Source organism: Salminus brasiliensis, chromosome 7, assembly GCF_030463535.1.
Source record: "Salminus brasiliensis chromosome 7, fSalBra1.hap2, whole genome shotgun sequence".
NCBI lineage: Eukaryota > Metazoa > Chordata > Actinopteri > Characiformes > Bryconidae > Salminus > Salminus brasiliensis.
Genome location: NC_132884.1, coordinates 14,911,017 through 14,933,324, shown reverse-complemented (window position 1 = coordinate 14,933,324; position 22,308 = coordinate 14,911,017). Strand labels below are relative to the sequence as shown.

Here is a 22,308-nt window from a genome sequence, read left to right as displayed (position 1 = left end):
AAGTGTCATCAGATGCTTTACCTTTGGTCCTGGGTAACCATCACCTGCCAGACCTCTGAGCCCAGGGGGGCCACGCGGCCCCTCCACTCCCTGAAAAAAAACATATATACATATATTATACATACAATTACAACATTTGATTGACTGTCCTCTTTCTAACTTTTTTGTTGTTCTTTTAAAACCACAGTAAAATCAAAAAGGTATATATTTTTGATTGAAATATCTACCAAGATTTAGAATATGTAGATTGGGACTACATGCACCTCAATAAGTGAACTAGAGCTTTTATCAAGTTACAAATCCAATACAATTAATAAAATGCCTACATTCCAACACAATAGCCCCCTGACACCATTGTCCAATAAATACATTATCAAATATCAGTTTAAAATATGGGTCAAATTTAAATTTTAAAAATCTGATGCAGATGTAAATATAGCATTGTAATAGCAATACGTTATAATCAATACCAATATTATTTCTTTGATGGGAGATGGGGTGGGAACACTGTTTTACACTGCATTAAAGATTCGGTTTAAATCGGCACATGCTCCATCTTACAGCACCTTTTCGCCCTGTATGCCCAGTCCAGGAAGCCCAAGTGGTCCAGGTAACCCAGGAGGTCCATAATCACCCTAAGTAAACACAGATTTTACGCACATCTCATTGTAGCACCAAAAAGAAAAAATGTTCTGTCATGCTGCCATGCTGAGAAAACCAACAGTCCCTGGCACATGGCCAAGACAGATATAATTGCTGAACTTAGCTACTAGGTGCCTTATTGTTTGCATATGATTTTTGCAGCAGGTTGGATAATCTGCACCTTACAGGCTGTGGCTCGCCATGTCATGTTCTCAGCAATGCACTGACAGAGAAAAGCCTCTACATCTACATCAATGCTCTAATACAAATAAATGATTTAAAGTGTAGAAAACTTTTGAAAATGGAAATTCGTTTTTTCTTCTTCTCTGATTTTTGTTTATTTAGTAAATGAGGTAAGAAGGAGGACAGGCTGAGGGTTTTATTGTTTAGTAATGCAGTTCTATATTGTTTTTTTCAACATGTTTTAGACAAACTGTGAGGGGGTGTTTGTCTTAGGATCCATCAAATATTCTTTATGAAGTAAAATAAAAACTTTTCAAGTATTTAAGCTTTCACTCCATTTTTACCCAATATTACTTTTCTTACTACAATACTACTGTTCAATTGCTATAGCAAACTATGATAAAGGACTGAAACATGCACAGCCCTCACAACCCTCCTTAACCATTACTGAGATATATGAGATGAGAATATGGAGTTAGTTTTTAAGCCTAAATGTTTTGTATTTGTTGTATTGAATGTTTATTGTATTGTGTTTATAAATCAAATAAAATCACATTTAGTGTCATATTACATATATATATATATATATATATATATATATATATATATATATATATATATATATAGAATAAATAGTAGTATGTAGTGTGAGTGAGGAGACATCTGTAGTTCCAGTAAGCAAGTGCAGGGTGTAGACGTTTGTATGGGGTGTGATGAGAGTGGTACACCGCACTACTGGCTGTTCAGAAGCTTAATTGCTTGAGGGTAAGAGCTGTCTTGGAACTGGCTAGAGTTACATTTGTGGAATTTAGCTGACACTCTTATCTAGAGTGACTTACAAGATTGCTCCTATTACAGAGGTGTCTTGCCTAAAGACTTATTGGTGTAGCGCAGCATAGTCACTCAGACCAGGAATCAAACCCTAGTCTATCATATGGTGTGGAAGCTTACTCGCAGGTAGTGGTGTTACCTGTCGCACCACACCAACACAGTTGTATGCGTTACATGTTCCCATTCTAAAAGGGGGAGGTATTGCTGTGTGTGCATCTACTCTTGTTTGCTGTATGTTACCTTGTCTCCTTTAATGCCAGGTCCTATTGCCCCTCTTGGTCCTCTTGGCCCATCAGGGCCTCTATCTCCCTATAAACAAAAAATCACTTCATCACTGTGGTCATTCACTATTTAGTACATTGCATATGTTAGATAGTGAACTAACTGAAGAATGACCAAATAATGACAATTAATTTAACATTGACAATCTGGACACTACAACACTATCACACACTACCAAAGCATGCACAATACAATAATTCACAGTTCACAACTGCACTTATACAAACATGAATGCACACTGACATACACATAATTGTACTTAGTGTACTTAGTGTACATGTATTTATTATGTTGGAAATTTAGACTTGAGTGTTACTGAAATGAAACACTTACTCAATCACTTTTCCAACAGGAAAAAAAACATGTTTTACTACTTACATTGTTACTTGATATAAACCTTAAAGGCCATTTGTTACTTGATATAAACTTTAAAGGCCATGAAAGTTGGCTGCCCTCCTCTCTTGGGGTGTGTGTGCTCACTGCCCCAAGTTCACTAGTGTGATTGTGTGTGTGTTCACTACCACCAATAGGTAAAATGTAGAGGACACATTTTGCTGTACACAGTACAGTGACAAATATGTCCGCCTTTACATTATGTTGTTATTGGAAAATGACAAAATAATATGAAGAAAGAAAATTCTGCACATTTGCAGGCAAGCACTTGCATGATACACAAACATACTGTATAGAAGAGAATATAAAATACACATACAAGCACACAACATACAATTAAAACACCTACAAAAAAGACTTGATACTGCTTTTGATTGTGATTTGATTTGATAGTTTTCAGACGTATTCCTGATTATTTTAGTCGTATCATCAATGTTGTGCGAGTTTAAATAATTTTAGCAAATTATGAAATGAAAGCTGGATGAAAGGACCTAAATAACTAAAAATAATTGAATACAAAAATACTACACAAACTATACAAACTTAATGATAAAAAAATGCATTCATAACACAACACATAACGCAACACATTCATAAACCATTTGTCAGGATTTTCATGATTTGTCATGATGAAAAATCATGACAAATCATGAAAATCCTGACAAATGGTTTATGAAAAATCATGGAGATTCTGGAGAGTGGATGATTCTGGATTCTGGAGAGTGGATGTGCATGCGCACTGCAGCCGCTCTCCCCTCGTTAACCTCATGTGCAACACCTGGGACTGTGGCTTTAAAAGCTGTTTTCATGAACTCTCTGCCGTGAATTCACTGAAACTTTCTGGGTCCAGAGGTTTCCATAGCCAGCTCAAAGATTCTCGTTCATGCTCTGTTTGGTCTAGGGTAAACCTGCTTCTGTTTCTGGTTTTTGTTGTTTTGTTAGCTGTGTTTTCGCCTTGCCCTTACTTCCCTGTTTATTCTAGTCTTTTGTTTTTTGTTTGTTTTTATTCTAGTCCTTGTTCCCCTGCCTCTTTGGTTTGGATTGGTTATTTACTGCTGTTCGAAGTGTGATTCCTCATTGTCTGTATCCGAAGCGTTGTTTCACAGTTTTTGGTTATTCTCCAATTATTGTACACCGAAGCCCTGCTTGTGGTTTTGTGTTATTGTTATTAGCAACCAAAGTGCTGTTTGTGGTTTTCAGTTCTCCATCTGCCCCTGTCCCCCCTTGAGCTAGGCTCCGTAGTTTTTTGTTTATCCTGCCCTGTTTAGTTTTATGTTTTGTTTGTCCCTAATATACCCAAGCTTCTGTCTCTTCCCAGTCCCAGGTTTATTGTTTTGTGCAGTCCAGCCTGAGTTGTTAAGTTTGTATTGTTTGTTAGTTTTGTCCTTTTAGTTGCTGCTGAGTTCTCCCCTCTTGTTTATAGATCCCCATCTAGTGTTACCCTGTCTGTGTATATTAAAGTCTTGCATCGTCCATTCCCTGCAAGTGTTTCCTGGGTTTTCACTACCACTACACTATTGCAAAAGAACAAAAATATCTGCAGTGTTTTAGTACTTAATTGTATAATAAATGAAAAAAGAATAACTAAATTAATAAACAAAAAATCCTGTTAGTGTTATAGCTTTAAGGTAATATTAGGGAACATTAGTATTTTTATATTTAAGTGATCAATATCAGTCAACATGTCAACAGCTTTCATTGTAGAAACTGCACTATAATGGGTAACCCAACACGGTGCTTCTAGTAGGTCACAGCAGTCAGATGACCAGAGCTTAGTGCTTCTAGGTATAAGTAGGTCAGACCAAGTGTCACAGTGCTGCTAGTATTCATTTACCAAATCTGCTAGATCAGCAGTAACTGTTTATGTTACTATCCTGTCCTGTTTTCGCTATAATCAAAAGAGAGAACCTTACATACAGACTTCATCTACTTTGTTTCTGTTTTAATTTCATGAATTCATTGGTTCTGATTTAGCAACAAATTTTCACCTCAAAACAACAAAACAATGAAAAACAGTAGTAGGTCTTTGGTTGGAAGTAGATTAATTGTATATTGTGTGCTTGTATGTATATTTTCTGTGCAAAATCTCCCAATACTCCTAGAGGGAAAACAATAACCATAACAATGAGTACAACATACATAAAACATACACTCATTTTGAGTATGTTATACACAGGATCAAAAAGCACACCTAATATTTTGTTAAATGTCCCATAACACGTTAACTTTGGGTAGCCATCAACAGGATTCTGGCAGAATTATGATTGAATATTTGACCAACTCTTGAATTGGTTCACATTTGTTTGTTTCTTTGCATGGGCCTGACTTTTAAGCACAGTCCACATATTTGGGTTTTAAAAAGCCAATCCAAAAGCTTAATATTAGCCTGCTGCTTTACTCATTCCATAACCACATTTGATGTGTGCTTTGGGTAATTGTCTTGTTGCAACACTCAGTTGTGTCAAAGGTAAACAGTCTAGCTCAGTGGTTCCCAACTCTGGTCCTGGAAGAGCTTGTTAATTAGCTGCTTAGCTGGAACAAGTGTGTTGGGAGCAGGGAAACCACTAATATGTGCAGGGTTGGGAACTTTACCCTTTAGATATTCACATTAGATATTCGTTTTAATTATACTGAGACATGAAAGAAATATAAATAAAAAGAACTGAAGAAATGTCTTACAACAACTGCCAACACAGCCAGACCAGGCCATCCTTAAAAGCTCAAAAGCAGACTGCAAGATGCGTGAAGAAGTCTCCAACACTCCGAAAATGTCATTACAGGACCTACAGTTAGCTCTTGCCACAGCTGATGTCAAACTACATGAATCTACCAACAGACAGAGACCAAACAAGTGTGTGTATTTTCATAGGAGGTGTACGAGGAGGAAACCCTTGCTGTCAAACATCAGACAAAGACTAAAGTTTGCCAGAGAACACCTAGACAAAGCCAAGGACTTCTGAAACAGTGTGCTTTGGGCAGATGAATCTTGAGTCTTGCCCTGATGTCTGAGGTGTCCAAAATCATCTCTAACCATGTTCTATTCATCTGCAGCTGTTGTGCGGCACCTGACTAACTGTGTCTAACTTTTTCCTCAAAGAAAATTGCATTTCTATTAATTACAGTGCAGAATTATTAGGCAAGTTGTATTTGAGAGGATTCTTTTTATTATTGAACAACAACTATGTTCTCAATTAACCCAAAAGACTCATAAATATCAAAGCTGTTCAGAGAGGTGTACTGTTTTCCCTCCCTGTAGATCTCACATTTTATGAGGGACCACAGGTTCTCTATGGGGTTCAGATCAGGTGAACAAGGGGGCCATGTCATCATTTTATCTTCTTTTAGACCCTTACTGGCCAGCCACGCTGTGGAGAATTTGGATGCATGTGATGGCAGTAGGTCTGGGAGTTGAGCTTCACTCCATCCCTCAACCCGAAAAGGTCCCACAAGTTCATCTTTGATGATACCAGCCCATACCAGTACCCCACCTCCACCTTGCTGGCGTCTGAGTCGGGGTGGAGCTCTCTGCCCTTTACTGATCCAGCCTCGGGCCCATCCATCTGGCCCATCAAGAGTCTCTCGCATTTCATCAGTCCATAAAACCTTAGAAAAATCAGTCTTAAGATATTTCTTGGCCCAGTCTTGATCTTATGTTTCTTGTTCAAAGGTGGTCGTTTTTCAGCCTTCCTTATCTTGGCCATTTCCCTTAGTATCGCACACCTTGTGCTTTTTAATACTCCAGTAACGTTGCAGCTCTGAAATATGGCAAAACTGGTGGCAAATGGCATTTTGGCAGCTTCACGCTTGATTTTCCTCAATTCATGGGCAGTTATTTTGCGCCTTTTTTTTCAACACGTTTTTTGCGACCCTGTTGGCTATTTGCCATGAAACGCGTGATTTGTTCGGTGATCACGCTTCAAAAGTTTGGCAATTTCAAGACTGCTGCATCCCTCTGCAAGACATCTCACAATTTTTGACTTTTCAGAGTCTGTCAAATCTTTCTTCTGACCCATTTTGCCAAAGGAAAGGAAGTTGCCTAATAATTAAGCACACCTTATTTAGGGTGTTGATGTCATTGGCTTTCAAGCCTATAGAACTTGGAGTAGGACAACATGTATAAAAAGGATGATGTGATCAAAATACTCATTTGCCTAATAATTCTGCACACAGTGTACATTTTACAGTTGATTTTACAGGCCACATACGGGCCAAAAGTGTTATTACAAACTTCTCTTATCAAAGAATAGCCCCACCTGTTTGTCCACAAGTCCCAGTAGTTACTGAATAATATGCCTTAGTATATAATATGTCTTGCTGTGTGAAGGAGACAGTTCCTCAGTGTTATGTGTTTAGTTAAATTAACTCCATCTACCAGTTATCTCTATTGCTAAAATGAAGATCATATGTCCTTATGTTTGTTATTTTTTAATAACAATGGTATTTATAAGGTGTCCTATTTTTTCACATAGCTGTGTGTTGTACATACGTTAGAAAAAGTACAGTTCAAAGAAATCATTGAAAGCCCATTTTGTCCATGACTAGGTTCATGTCCATGATTATTGTATATTACCTTCCAACCACAAACTACATACAACATGTATTGTATTCAATTTAGCTACTTATATACAATCTACAGTGAATTTACAGTATACTGAACTGAAGGCGAGTGAGGGACCAATGCTACACATTGTCTCTCTTTCTCTGCATATACTGAACTGAGAGAAAGAGATGTGATTTCAGTTGACCTGTTTTGCATTTAGATGCATGCAGAGCATCTGTCAGCCATCAGCTCTTTATGTATGTTCTTCATTTGTTTTGTTCACAGAGGAAATGTTTTGGAAACCTTTTGATCACAGCTGATCATCAGACAGCAACATGCACACACAATGTCTCATATGCTCATACCCAGTGACTCATTCTGATGTCCCACGTCTTCCCATCATTCTAGCTAACATCACAGACTTTGAATGTAGGTATGGTATTTCTGCTTAGAAATGCAGTGTTAACTTTGAGCTTACTAACTAAGAGCCAAATTATCTGCTGATAGTGTTTTTACAGTATCGGTAGATGATGGCTCTGTGGTTTGGTGATGTTCTAGAACTGTAGATTTTTCATGCTCTCCACACTGAAATTTCTAAACAGGTAATTCTCAACGTTCCTGGACATTATTTTGATCATGGCCCAATGTTCTTATTAAACATTTGTGTTGATTACAGCAGTGGGTCATCTGACAGTTTACATTAATAAGAGTTAGGTTAACACTCAGCATGGTGGCCTGCATTCAAGCCTGCCTGTACTCAGTTAAAGTAACTAAGGGGGAAATGTTCATGTTGGATAACCTTAAATAAATGAAATAATCATTTTAAAAATCTTTTAAAAAATTGTATTTGACTATGTTCTCTTTTTGTCATTACATTGTGTTCCAGGTCTAGAAGCATTAACTGTGACAGATATGTAATAATAGAGAAATCAGAACGGATGTAATTCCTTCTTCACAGCTTCATTGATTATGTACATAATCATATGCATGTGGGCAGAATCAAATTACATGGCTTGTGTTATTTACAGTGGTATGCATATGTTTAGGCACCCCTGGTCAAAATTTCTGTTACTGTGAATTTTTAAGTGAATAGAAAATTAACTGATTTCCAAAAAGTTAGAGATGCAGTCCAGATTCATGTATTTGTTGTATTCATGTATTCATGCATCATTAAAATGTTTTCAGATAACTTTTAACAGGATTTGCACCTTATGGCTTGTTCACATGTATCATTAGGATAGGCCAAGCGATGCAGATTTGAAAGAGATACCTCAAACCTTGTGCCAACAATCAGCAGCTATGGGCTCCTCTACGCAGCTGCCTAATCCTAAAATTTTAAATAAGTGATTCCCACAAAGCAGGAAAGGCTCTAAGAAGAAAGCAGTTTTCCATGTAGTTTTACTGTAAATAAGGAATGGCAGTGAATAGTAACAGTGGAGGTCAAGTTGGCTGCTCATCGAATTGCTAGAATAGTTAAAAAGGCAAAGACCTTCTGGAAGATTTAGTAAAGTCTGGAGACTTGGTGCAATTTAGCTACCTTAGGTTGCAGCAATTGCTGGCACAGATGTGCAAATGCATACACACAGCTTGTCTAGTCCCTGCCAATGGAAAAGAGGACTCCGTGGAGCAGATAAACATGAACCTATCGGCACCATGAATTTTAAGCACAGTCCAGGTGTGGGCTAGAGTGGTATGAAGCCCCAATGCATTGAGCTGTGGAGCAGTGGAACTGTGTTCTCTGGAATGATGGTGCTCCATCCAGCACTTTTGGGAAGAGTTGGGGAGTTGGGGCATGAGGAGAGGTGGAGATCATCCAAGAAGCTGACCTCAATAATGCCCTTTTTGCTGAACACGGTCAAATCTTTACAGCAATGCTCAGGACTAACTGTTTTTTATACCCTTAATTTCAGAAGAAACAATGAACGAGTAGATATCCCAATACTTTTTTCCATAAAGCACTTGCATCTTCATCACTAGAAAGGAAGTCTTTTAAAAGGAAGAAGGTGAAAATCCCCCCAAACTATTTACTTGTCGTCTTTAACTTTGGCTACTGAAAATCAGGTAATTTTTTACTTCCTTAGATTTTCACAGTAACAGAAAATTTGCCTGAATCCTTGTATGCCACTATGTTTACTAAAACTGGAACAGAAATCCTATCTTTCCTATTTTGGCTGTTTCCAATCTTACATCCCTAATTGATATTAGGGACACACACACATTTCACACATCGTAGGCAATAAAGAGAGACTGTAAAACACATTCATGTACCTTTGGTCCAGGAAAGCCCTCTCCTGCAGGCCCTCTGTCCCCCTGCACACCCTGTGACCCCTGAGGTCCCTACATATCAAACAAGAACATACAAAATATCAAGCCATGGATTTATGCTTTGGTCATAAAAACACATTAATAAATGAATATGATAATGAATAATTACTGGTAGGCCAGGTTCTCCAAGCCCAGGAGGTCCAGGAGGTCCCATTCTGCCCTGGAGTCCCATCTCACCCTACACATACACACCCAGACGCGCAATTAGAGAGTTACACTCAAGACTGCAAATAGCAGAAATGAACCTGGCTAACTGTGCAATTGGTTAGTTTCACCTAGCTATTATCTTTTTACACTATATGTCCGAACGTTTGTGGACACTCCTATTAATGATTGCATTCAGCTATTTTACGTTGCACTCACTACTGACACATATATGCAAATGTATACACACAGATTGTGTAGTTCATGTATAGTGGAGTAATATGAACTATATGAACTAATGCCAGGCATGGACTAGAGGGGTTTAAAGCCCCCCAGCATTGACTTGTGGAGTAGCGGAACTTTGTTCTTTGGAATGATGGCACTCCATCCAATAGTTTAGGGGTTTGAGTTGGGGAGTTGGTGATGAGGTAACTCCCCAACATCCAACATCCTGAACACAATGGTCCAAAATCTAGTAGTAAGCCTTCCCTGGACAGTAGAGACAGTCCCTCCAACAAATATTATGTGGCCAAATAGTGTATTTAGTATCAGTTTAGATCCTTATAATGTTTTTACAGTGCATTCAATCTTTTATGACCTTATCTTATTGTTTCATTTGACTGAACAGTTATCAACACATTTTACTGCTAGGAAAGAGAGAAATCAAGAGAGAGAGAGAGAGAGAGAGAGAGAGAGAGAGAGACTGAGAGACTGCTCCAATTCATTTAATTAGCAAGACCTAATCTCAACTGTACTGTTGCCTGGAAGGTCAGGTGCATGGGTTTTCCATATTTAAGAGGACCAACAGACAGAATCTCAAATATAAACTGTAAAATGTCATTTTGCAGTATTCAAGTGCAGTATTTATATCAATAGTTGGTTTCTACAACAAATTACTTTTACATTCAATTTGCATTCTGCAAAACACAACAGTACACACAACAATAACATTTTTTTTTTTCAATAACTAGAACTTCTAAAGGTTCAAGTCAAAAAGCCCACAGTCCCCCTTATAGTGACTTATGTGTGGTATTTTTTATACTAAGTCAGAAGATTCCTTACCTTCGGTCCAGAAAGGCCAATTCCAGTTTCACCCTGAATTCCTGGTGGACCAGGAAGACCTCTCTCCCCCTTAATATGAAAAAAAACAAAAAACACACATGACATTTAGACCACCGACAGCTAACACTGAGGATTCTCATTCCATACTCTTCTTCCTCCTTTTGGATTATTAATTTCCTGAGTACATACGGGACAGTTGACACTAGTCATTAAGTGGTCATACACTGAGGTAATAACCATCTCTATGGGAAGGTTATGAGCTTTACCACGAGTTACTTTAAGGTATCTCATATCCATTCCATTTCTGTGTCACAGTATTGGAAAGCACACTGTTTTATTAGCTGTTTTAGCAACTGATTTCAGGGTGATAGCACTTCTGTGCTTGGTAGCGAAAATACAGTTTCCAGCAGATGAGACAGGATGATGTATAATATTGAATTCAGGAGGTATTACAACAAGTTAGCCCCTTAACGCAGGCTTGTTATACACTAAGGTGTATTATTTAGTAACTACAGGGATATTCTCTGGTAACAGAAGTTTATAATAACACTTTTGGCCAGCCGGTGGACCATAGGCTGTTTAAGGGGTTAAATTCAGGGCTAAATGCTTATGTTTTATATTGTCACACTTTAGTCACACAAAAGAAAATGTAAAATCACAGGAGGAGTAAATTTCATGATTTCACTGTTTCAGCTATTTTTCAGGAATGTGTAAAAATTAAGACATTTTAGATGATGTAGATAACTTCCCAATAACTGTGAAATTATGTAACGAACCTATAATACATTCCATATTCAGAATGCCTTATATATTTGAAAAGAGGCACTAAAAATCATCTCAATCTTAATGATCATCTCACTTATAAAATACTTTGATTATTATATATATATTTAGTCTACTATTTGCTTTGAAAGCATGCTGTCATTACTTCCTGTTCTCTCTCTGTTTATATGTTAGCATCTATTATACCATGCTGTTTTATTATGTTTATGATGTTATTACACAACAATTATTGAACATTATTAATTGTATAAGTAATTCCAAACCTTTGAATGGTAGTATACATGTCTGAGAAAGTAGGCCAAGGCCAACGGTTAGAGAGTCTGGGCTTGGAAAAAGTTATGGAACAGTGCTTTCTCTTCCCTATTATTTATGGCAGAGGTGCCCTTGAGCAAGGCATATTTTTCTTTTGGTGTTAGCAAACCTCAATATAAGGGACAAATATGATTATTTATTTTTGTACAGAATGTTTTTAAACCATAAATGCTGTCCTAATGTGCACTCTTGTAAACCCATCAACTCATGTCCCATTTACACCTCTCTGAGAATCCCATCATCCTTTAGCAAGTCCAGACAGTGGCCTACTGCTCACCTGACACATGACAGCCTTCTAAGGGTCTAAAAGAACATTCCTGAAAAAATAATTAAGCTTTGCCTTTTCCCCTTGGGGTTCTGTTCCCTGAATAAAAATTACAGAGTGCTAGAGGGAGAATATGGATGCCAGGGAGAATTACACACAAGGTTTCTTGTGAATGTTGTGTAATCTTACTAAAGTGTCTTCAGTGTCACTCTGACTGCAAGGCCACACATGGGCTCAAACCCTTATTTGTTGCTAAGTTATCAGGTAAAAATACAATTATGCTGGAACATGCTGTCTAGCAGTCTATGTAATACACTAGACCTTCCGAACCATCGATCATAAACTGCAGATTGTTTGCAGACTGTTTGTCACATAGCAGAAGGGGGTGAGCCAGGAGAGGCTGCTAAAGTTATTTTTATTTTACCACATTTTCTCCTCAATTCAGATCACTAGGTTCTCAACCTATACATATTCTCCCCCTATTACATGAATTGCTCTCGACACCTCTGGTGTCGACACAACTGGAGTGATGTGGGTGTTTAGCTTATATAGTGCACTAGTCTCAATCTTAAAAGTGCCTAAGACTAAGTCTATATAGTGCACAAGATTCAGTTTGTATTTTACTCAAATCTCTAGTCTCAGCCAATATAGTACACTAGGCTACATCTATATAGTGCACTAGAATCAGGCTGTATAGTGCACTAGTCTTAGTCTATATAGTCCACTAGACTAAGTATATGTAGTAAACTAGAAGTTTAACTAGAACTACTTATTAGAAGTGAATTGCACTACTCTCAGTCTATAGGGTGCACAAGACCAAGACTATATAGTCCACTACATTTATTCTGTATAGTGCACACATGTCAGCCTATATAGTACCCTAGTCACTAGTCCTATAGTGCACTAGTCTCAGTTTATATAGTGCACCAGTCTGGGCTCAGACTGCCTATTTCACTAGCCCATGGAGTGCACCAAAGACTAATGTACGACTAGTGCACTTTACTAAGTCAACACAATACTTTAAGCTCTGTATACAACACTATGCTAAGCATTTACACATGGTGTAAATATCTCGAGAGCAATGAATAGACAGATCACACATTGCCTGTGACAAGTTTCTGGCCTTAGATCACATGGAAATGTTAGCATCATGTTTTGAGAAATGTCTGGGCCCATCCTGCTCCAGAGTGGAGACAGCTACGTCTATTAATGTTCCACTACTGCTAGATCACCTTACAAATGTGAACACTTTAATCCTAGACCAAAAACTAAGAGCTGGGTAAAGTAATCACGTATTTGATCGAAGTAGCATGTGACTCACTTTTTTCCCTGGTGGGCCCTCAGGGCCGATGTCTCCATTAGGTCCAGGAAAACCCTGTGTTTACACAGGAAAACAAACACAATTTTCATTATATATATGTTCACATAATCACTCTTGTTGCTAGATATGCTGCCAGAATATTGGAAAAACTGAATAGACAATAACAGTATTCTTAATCTGATAAATTTCATACCTGTAGGCCTCGACTTCCTCTAGTGCCCACTGGGCCCTCAGGTCCCTGTCAGGGGTAAATAATACATCTACTGATTAAGATATGTACAAACAAGGTCTCTATTGAATGTAGATGAATGCAAATATTCCTGAGCGAATAAGATTAGCCATACTCGGTCTCCTTTCGTTCCAGGCATCCCACACTCTCCTCTCTCGCCCTGACAGCAGAATATACAAAATAAAACACTTAGACACACCAAGAGTCTCAAAAACCATATTGATACAGAGGAGACCCACATAAATCCTCTGAAATGTCCCATGAGCTGCCCTTACCTTCTCTCCTTTATACCCAGGTTTGCCCTGATGATCAAAGAACAAAAAAATTGTAGTGACAATTTAGCAAGACCTGTTTCTAAGATTAAAAGTAAGGCATTTTACTCAGAACAAGTAATTCCCAAAGCCCAATGATCTGTAGTTATTTATTTCATTTTTTATACTGTAGCCCTATCTTTATAGACTGTAATGAAATAAAAAAAAATGCTTTATTCCATTATTTATTTTTTCTTTTCAACTCATTGACTGTCTCAGTGTTGTTTCATACAAAGGTAACAACAACACTGTCAATCAAGCTACAAAACAGGCAAAGCCCGCATGCTCACCTCTGACCCCTCTCGACCTGGAAATCCTTGATGGCCGCTCTCTCCCTATAGGAAGCAGGACGTTGTATGTCAGAGGTGTTTACAATTGCATCAAGATGAGTAGAAAATGATTAGGTATATTTCTGTACCTTCTGCCCTTTTAGCCCTGGGATTCCGTCGTCTCCTGGCCGACCTTTCTTACCCTGAGAGTAAGAGAGAGAGAGACAGAAACATATAAAAAAATGAAATGTAAAATTTGCTCACCAAACTCTGTAAAAGTAAAAGTACTGTTCGAACTGAGTGAATATAAACAGTGTTAATAAATGTCAAAGAAAGCGTAACCTAAACACCCTACACTATGCATGCTAATTCATATGGTAATTTTGCTGCCTGCCTGACTATGTTCACACCCATTACTTTCTAGTTGTTGGCTCACCTTATGCAGACTGTAAATTGCAACATTGTTCAACATATCATGAACAAAAAAACCTTTGTGAGCTTTAATGACTAAAAAAGTATAACTTCCATATCTTCTATTATTCTTTATCCTCAAACTTGTACAAAAAAGCCCTTATTTGACATATCAATACAGCTTCCTGAATTGAAAATACTCTTAAAAAAGACAAAAACTAAAATAACAACATACAGTGTGGACAGAGGCAAAAGCCCATATAGGCTTATATAAAGCCTCCACCCAAATAATATTACAGTTTCACAATATTCTACAACACTAAATATAACAACAAAACAGTCATTTGTCTTGCAGATCATCTTGTGACCATAAGATATATAAATGATATTGCTCTATTATAGTGTTGGGTAAAACATCCATATCAAGCTAATCTAGCTAAGGATTAACTCAAGGTCACTGAGGTATTAACTATAGAGAATGCAATTCTTTTTTAATTTAATTGATAGTTATGGATGATATATGCATAAAGCATTTTTCTACAGGTACAAGAACAATCTTGTTCTTCTCCAGCTGTCCTGATACAAACCTGTAAATGGAATAAATGACTTGACTTTGAGCATAAAGTAAAAGAATCCAGTGAATGTGTTTTAGCTTGCAGTTAATCTTCTGTGGAGTCCCCATGCTTGAGGCGAGTGCTGAAAGGTGAAATCACACACACTCAATTATCTCAACCTGCGTGAGAGTGAGACACAAGGACTCGAGACGAAATGCCACACATTGCAGTAGATTTATCACTCCTCATTTCGAAATGAAGGTATTTGTTGGATACAAGAAACTACAGATACTATGGGCCTTAGTAGTCATGTAGGTTGCATTATGTATCCTACCTATGAAGCAATTTATTACTAACGCTATACTAATACTGGATAGGACCTACTTTTGCTCTCAAAACAGCCTCATTTGTTCACGGCATGGATTCCACAAGATGTTGGAAACATTCCTTTGAAATTCAGATCCACGCTGACATGTTTGCCTCATGCAATTCCTAAAGATTTTTAAGGTGCACTTTCATTTTTGCTGTTTTTCTAATTCATCACATCCTAGGGATGTTCTATTGGGTTCAGGTCCTGTGACTGGGAAGGCCACTGAAGAACTCATGTTATGCTCACAAAACCAGCTGGAGATTACTTCTGCTTTTTGACATGGTGCATTACCAAGCGATGATTGATTGGTATTACCAGGTCCAAAATGTGCCAAGAAAACATTCCCCACACCATAACACCACCTTCACCAGTCTGGATTGCTGACAAAAAGCAAGTTGGGTTCATGAATTCATGCTGTTTGTGCCAAATTCTGTCGTGCCTCAGCAGAAATCCACATTCATCACACCAGGCTATGTTATCACAGTCGTCAACTGTCCAGTTTTGATGAGCCTGTGACCACTGTAGCTTCAGCTTTGTGTTCCTCTGAAGTGGTCTTCTGCCACTCTAGCCCACCCACCTCAAGCTTCGGCATGTTGTGCTTTCTGAGATGTTTTTCAGCTCACCTCCATCATACAGAGTGGTGTACACGTGTTCCTAAAAAAGTTCTTAGTGAGTGTGTACAGTGGGGAGAGGGGTTGTAGCAGAAGGGTAGGGTAGTGTATGAGCAGCAAAGTAATGGTGTTTCACTAGATTCTTTTTTCTAGGGATTTTATTTTATGTGGACAAGTATGTGTTTGTGGACAAGTATGAGTTTAATTTTATCTATTGACATATTTTTTACTGCTCATTAGATGGAGCTTTGTCAGGGTAAAGACAAGTGTATTGTCATTGAGTTTGGAAGAATCACATTAAGAACGTTGGTACTCACAGCAGGCCCACTGGGTCCTCTTTCTCCTTTCTCACACATGCATCTCTTATCCAGTGGACACTGTAAACACACATAGAAAGGTCCACATGATGATTCACACTGACTCATTCACAACTTGTTAAGCTCATAGTTCTCAGTCATTCGCGAATGTGCACTTACCACTTCTTCTGCCAACTCTGTCTGAAAATAAAAAGAAAAAAAATTGAATTTGAATCCAGTTATCAATAAGCTTAGTCATGATACAGGCAGATCTGCGGTTGAGCATAAATGGTCAATAAACTAGTGCCTGCAGCAAGTTTATTTTTAAGATGCAATGTGTTTTCCTCCAGTTTTGCAATGTATCACAGACCTTCCCTCTTGTTTATGTTGTTGACAATCTTGCCAGGTCTCACCAGGTCAAGTTCATGTCCAGTACTGACTATCCTGCACTGCTTATCTTTGAGCTTAACTTTTCTCTTCTCCTCATGTCATGGGAATGTTTTTTTAATAAAAACACATTTAAAATGAATGTGATGTTAAAGGCTAGGCTCAAATGTTGTCTATATCAATATTATTTGATCATTTCTGTGTGCAATGCGTGTCTATATTGATCTAAGCCCAGTTTTCCTTATTTCCAATGAGGCTTTTGGGAAACCCAGGCCTGACCATCGCTTTTGAAAAAGCTGATATGTGGACTGAAATGCTCCATGTTTTCGATGAGAGGCTGTTGGGGAGCAATGTAGTTTTTTGCCCTGCCTCCTCATACAATGGAGGTAGAATGAGGATCACAGTTGGGGTAAAGCTTTTGAGAAACTGGGCCTAGATCAATAAAGACATGTGTTGTTTTTCTGAAATGTTCAAATAATATTAATGTTAATAAGATTTGAGCATAGCCTTTAACTTTGAAAAAAGGCATACAGGCTAGCTTGCCCTTTGAAGCTTTGTTTACTGTCTGATGTTTTGACAGCTAATCAGCCATCAGTTGCCAGAATGCTACCCTCCAACTGCCCAAGATCTGTTCGCTGTAAAAAAATATATTTGCAGTTTTTCTAGGGTTATGCTTTACACAGTAAATACTGTATGTTTAAGCTCTATAACAGCTCTTTCAGGTCTATATGCAATTTATTACTGGCTATGAGTTACCTATACCAATAACTGACAGAGTCTGAAGACGCCGTGGAGAGCAATCTGCTGCCTGCAACATCCTTCAGCATGATGTTTGGCAGTGTGTTAGTAATGGTGTGGGGTGGCATTTCTTTGGAGGGCCGCACAGCCCTCCATGTGCTCGCCAGAGGTAGCCTGACTGCCATTAGGTACCTAGATGAGATCCTCAGACCCCTTGTGAGACCATATGCTGGTTCGGTTGGCCCTGGGTTCCTCCTAATGCAGGACGATGCTAGACCTCATGTGGCTGGAGTGTGTCAGCAGTTCCTGCAAGATGAAGGCATTGTAGCTATGGACTGGCCCGCCCGTTCCCCAGACCTGAATCCGATTGAGGAGATCCTCATCAGGAGCATGCCCAGGCATTGTAGGGAGGTCATACAGGCACGTGGAGGCCACACACAATACTGAGCCTCATTTTGACTTTTTTAAGGACATTACATCAAAGTTGGATCAGCCTGTAGTGTGTTTTTCCACTTTAATTTTGTGTGTGACTCCAAATCCAGGCCTCCATTGGTTAATAAATTTGATTTCTATTAATGATTTTTGTGCGATTTTGTTGTCAGCACATTCAACTTGGTACAGAACAAAGTATTCAATGAGAATATTTCATTCATTCAGATCTAGGATGTGTTATTTGAGTGTTCCCTTTATTTTGAGCAGTGTACATACAAGACATCTTTGTATCTGAGGAACCAGGCAAAGAACCATTCGGGCATTTAAATGTCATTTTTCTGTTTACGTTTTCCTAGTTCTACATAGAACCATTGCCTTTACTAAAGAACATTGTTTAAGGGTGTAGAAAGAGAAAGGAGAAAAAAGGGAAATGAAAGCACCTGGTCAGAGAGAACAGTGTTTGCATGACCAAACGTTAATAGCTTGCAGATGGTACTGAGTCAGGCATTACACATTACTATCTGAGAACAAAGGAAATCTACACCCAAGCTTCAGTGCTAACAGCTCTCTAACGCTCGCTCCACAGGGATTTTGAACAGATCACATACAGGTAACACTGGCTATACAGTAGATTTACACCAAGATTTCCCTTTGTTAAACTGGGAACGGAGCATGATTTACTATACCAGAGTCATGTGTGAGTCATGGGAGAAGGAGAGGAGCTATAGGCCAAAAACACTAACTTAAATGCAGATAACAGACAGTGGCGTATTTGTGAAGCCAGAGCAGGCGAGATTTCTAATTGTGTGCAGCAACAGTATAATTTCTTACTAAGTTAGCTTCCGCTGAGAGGTTTAACAAGACTGTACAATTTTTTTGTGATTAATTAAGACACTTTTTCTATTTTCTTATATTTGCAAAGTAACAAAACAATAGACAAGACAAGTAAACATGATAGGTACATGTTAACATATATAGGAAGTATGCTCTGATTAGCATATAACAATACAATATCAAATTTTGTGATGTTTTGTCTTCGCCGTGAAAATGTTTATGCGCACATGAAAACATAAACATGCTGATATACATCTCCAGCCGCACATGCATAGCTACAGACAGCACCAGACACAGATTTGATGGCAGGACCACACACCACTCCTTCCTTGCCCCTGATTAGTATACTGATCCTTCAGTTTTGCCCAAGTGAGTGGTAATCTCCTCCGTAGCTGCTGTAGCGATCTGCATAATTAATACAGTGCACTTTCAATTGAACTGCCTATTGTAGCAGCGGCCCTACAAGGTCTCATTGTTGGGGTTAAGATACATTTTATTGCACAATATACCTTGCACAACACCTCAAACATTATAAATACAAGAAAATTGTACCACACAGAACATGCAGATGCTACACACTGATCTTATTTAAACCACTAAGGGTATCCCTGACAGAGAGCCAAGCTAAAATAATTGCAAAGTAACATTAGTTAATGATCCGAGATCCACTGCAGCAGTTCCTTACTGAGCAGAACCTGACTGGTTCTCAAACACACTTAACATATATGAAAGCTTCAGCAAAAGTTCTACTAGAAGATTCTAATGCTACACCGTATTTACCGCCACTAATCACCAACTGTCTTCAAAACCTCAACCAATTACCACCTGCCTTTGCTTACACTTGCTTTCAGATGCTTTCTCACTGCTTAAATTTGTCCCATCCAGTTACCCAGGAGGTTGGCTCGACCCCTGTCTTCTCGCAAGTTTGGCAAGGTGTTGTAAAACCTGGGCTGACTACAAGGCCTACGCCAAAGACTGTAACTTACCACAACTATAACTTACAAATATTGTTTACTTACTCAGTCAAAAATATGTTCATGCCATTTTCATGCTCTAAAAACATACAACAGTTGTTCAGATAGACCACTCAGGCTGATAACACAAACATGCTGACAGGAAATTAAATGCAGGATATTTGCTCATTCAGACCATGCTCTCAGTATATAGTGATTTGAGAGGAGACTGAAGAGAGGGGAGAGAACACAGAGGCTGGAGTTCAGGCAGCGTCTGCTTGTGGTAAGAAGCCAGTCCCTCCTCTCTGATGAGGACGTAAAGATGACAGTTAAAAAGGAAGAAGATGGGGTGGTGGATGGTAGACAGGTGAACAAGGTAGAGATGATATTTATTTATTATATAATAATATATTTATTGAGCTTCAGGCATGTTCCTCCTCCCAATTTTTGGACTTCCAGTAATTTCTTCAACTTGTTCATTAAGCCATCTGTTACATTAGCACTAAGGTAACACATTAGTATTAGGATTTAAATGTTCAATACTTAAAGCATCCTGATAGTTTAAATGGGTGGGACAATAGTTTCCCCACAGCCATCTGTAGCTAAATTGCTTCTGCTATAACAATACATCGTTTTTGTTTTTTGTTTTTTATTGTGGAAATTTGTTGCTTTGAGTTGCACTCTAAATTTTCTATTAGCACGGAACCCACTTTTGTATGTTTTTTGTATTGTACATTTAACTTACAGAAAAAAGTCACAGCCTAAATCAGGAAGCACATAACCCAATGTTTTCACTAGAAAATATGTTTAGATATGGCTTATTTTGGCATTTTATAATGAGTCAGAAATTAAATATCCGAACTTATACCTGTCTCTGAAGCTTGTTGGCTTGTCAGCATGTTTCTATGTTGTGTGGTAATCAAAACTAGCCTGTTATCAACTGTTTGACTACTTTTCTTTTTTATGTCTCTGTGTTTATGTGCAGTTTTGTTCATAGCTTCACTCGGTCCCGTAAGTAATCTATTGCATGCTTTTGAGTCGGCCTGTTTTACTACTTGAGTCTCGCCCTGACATTAACCACCTACATCAATAGCCATTTGTGTGAGGCCAGCCTGCAGATGAGCTCTGAGTTCTGCATGCAAGATCACACTGGCTGCTGCACCGTAAACGTCAACTCACTATCTATAGCCAACATCTGTTCCCATTTACAGTTACTGTACTAAAATTATCCTCCTTCAGATACTGGCCAAATTCTGGTGTCAGTCATCTTATGACTTAAACTGTAGTTGCTTCTTAAGAATTCCAGCAAACACAGTCTAAGTTTAAATTGGCACAATGTACAACTTTGATTAATTTAGTTGAAGTTGAAGTCCAAATAAATGAGTCATTTATTAACTAATTTCAGGTTCCACACACACAGTGAACTAACGAAAACAAGCGTGATGAATTCACAGGTGGTTTGTGGTTTTGATTAGAGCAGATGGAAATGTCTGGAGTCCAATATATGCTTGGCAGCGGTTTACTCCGCATGTGTGCTCTTCTGAACTACGTAAAAGGCCACAACTCACCACAACAAAGCATTTCCTATCCCACAGGCCATATAACTCACTTCAAGCAAGAGCGCTCCCCTGGGAAGTCACCACTGCGTTCAACAGACAAATGCATTGCCCTTCTCCAAATAAGATGTTTTAAAAAATGTCTACAACTGTCAAGATCTTCAGCTCAAATATTCCAAGTTATAATTATAATATATGACAATTATCTGGAAAAAATAACAAAGTTAAATGATTCCGTGCAATGAAGAATAAAGGGGGAAAAGGAGATACTCTTGTAAGAATAGACCTCTCCTATGGTGGCAGGCAGATACACACACCCATCTCATACACCTGTTACCTTGTGAAGTCAGGGGAAACCCATATTCCAGGAATTGTTTTACTATGCCCATGTGTCAGAAGGTAAAAGCCATAATGTCTATCTTTGTGTTAATTACAAACTGGTGGCATTGTATACCCCCCCCCCCCCCCCCCAGCTATCTGAGAATTAGACTACATAGATTACTTAAACAACACTCATAAGCTATAGCTAAGTCTATTTACACTTCTCGCTAAGATATTTCCTGCAGATTCACTGTTGGCTTGAAACTGTGCATAATATCTGTTGAAACCTTAACATAATATTTGGTACACTGACTTGTAGTAGGGAGAATGGCATAACTGTCATTGCCACTAAAAATTAACACTACCTTTCCAGTCACATTATTCTTTTACTTCAGCTTGTCAACACAACATAAGCGGGGCTCAAAGAGTAATTTATAATTACGGCAGTGGTGTTAAAGTTAATTACATTCCCCAACTGTTGTAAAATTCCCAATGTACACACACCTTTGACCGCCTCACAACAACAGGTACTTTATCCTGTTTGCTATGGGTCTAAAAAGTCTAACACAATGTAACACAGCTAAGACCCTCCCGACTGATGTGGACTAATGTTAACAGCATCTGAACCTAAATTCTGAAAGGTCTAAAGCTTCCTGAAAGGCCAAACAATCATCACAATCACACATGATATAGCTGATGAAGTTATACATATTGCCCACGATTGGTTAGTTGATCTTGCACACACCAAGCCATATTTTCATTTAAGGGAACTTCAGCAGTTGTTGTGCAGTTGTTTTGAAACACATATACAGTCAAACTACGGCATAGAGCCTAGCAAGATATCCAGTCAATATCCATCGTGTTCAAAGTTCAAATCAGTGTCAGTGACACCAAGAAATAATGAAATCCATCTTAACACTTTCACAATTGTATTTTCATAAGTGGGTTTAGCC

The 22,308-nt window shown here is 38.4% G+C and overlaps 1 protein-coding gene across 1 annotated transcript in view; it reads right to left on the bottom strand.

Moving 5' to 3' along the window:
- Positions 1–22,308, bottom strand: part of col28a2b (collagen, type XXVIII, alpha 2b) — a 39,929-nt gene that overhangs the window by 13,449 nt on the left and 4,172 nt on the right. Inside the window, exons 3-16 of the mRNA XM_072683089.1 lie at positions 16,315–16,335; positions 16,156–16,215; positions 14,042–14,095; positions 13,914–13,958; positions 13,588–13,614; positions 13,428–13,472; positions 13,277–13,321; positions 13,084–13,137; positions 10,403–10,471; positions 9,306–9,374; positions 9,140–9,208; positions 1,897–1,965; positions 567–635; positions 22–90 (exon numbers count right to left, since the gene is read on the bottom strand). Coding sequence (XP_072539190.1) covers positions 22–90; positions 567–635; positions 1,897–1,965; positions 9,140–9,208; positions 9,306–9,374; positions 10,403–10,471; positions 13,084–13,137; positions 13,277–13,321; positions 13,428–13,472; positions 13,588–13,614; positions 13,914–13,958; positions 14,042–14,095; positions 16,156–16,215; positions 16,315–16,335 — 765 coding nt within the window. The remainder of the gene's footprint in view (positions 1–21; positions 91–566; positions 636–1,896; positions 1,966–9,139; positions 9,209–9,305; positions 9,375–10,402; positions 10,472–13,083; positions 13,138–13,276; positions 13,322–13,427; positions 13,473–13,587; positions 13,615–13,913; positions 13,959–14,041; positions 14,096–16,155; positions 16,216–16,314; positions 16,336–22,308) is intronic.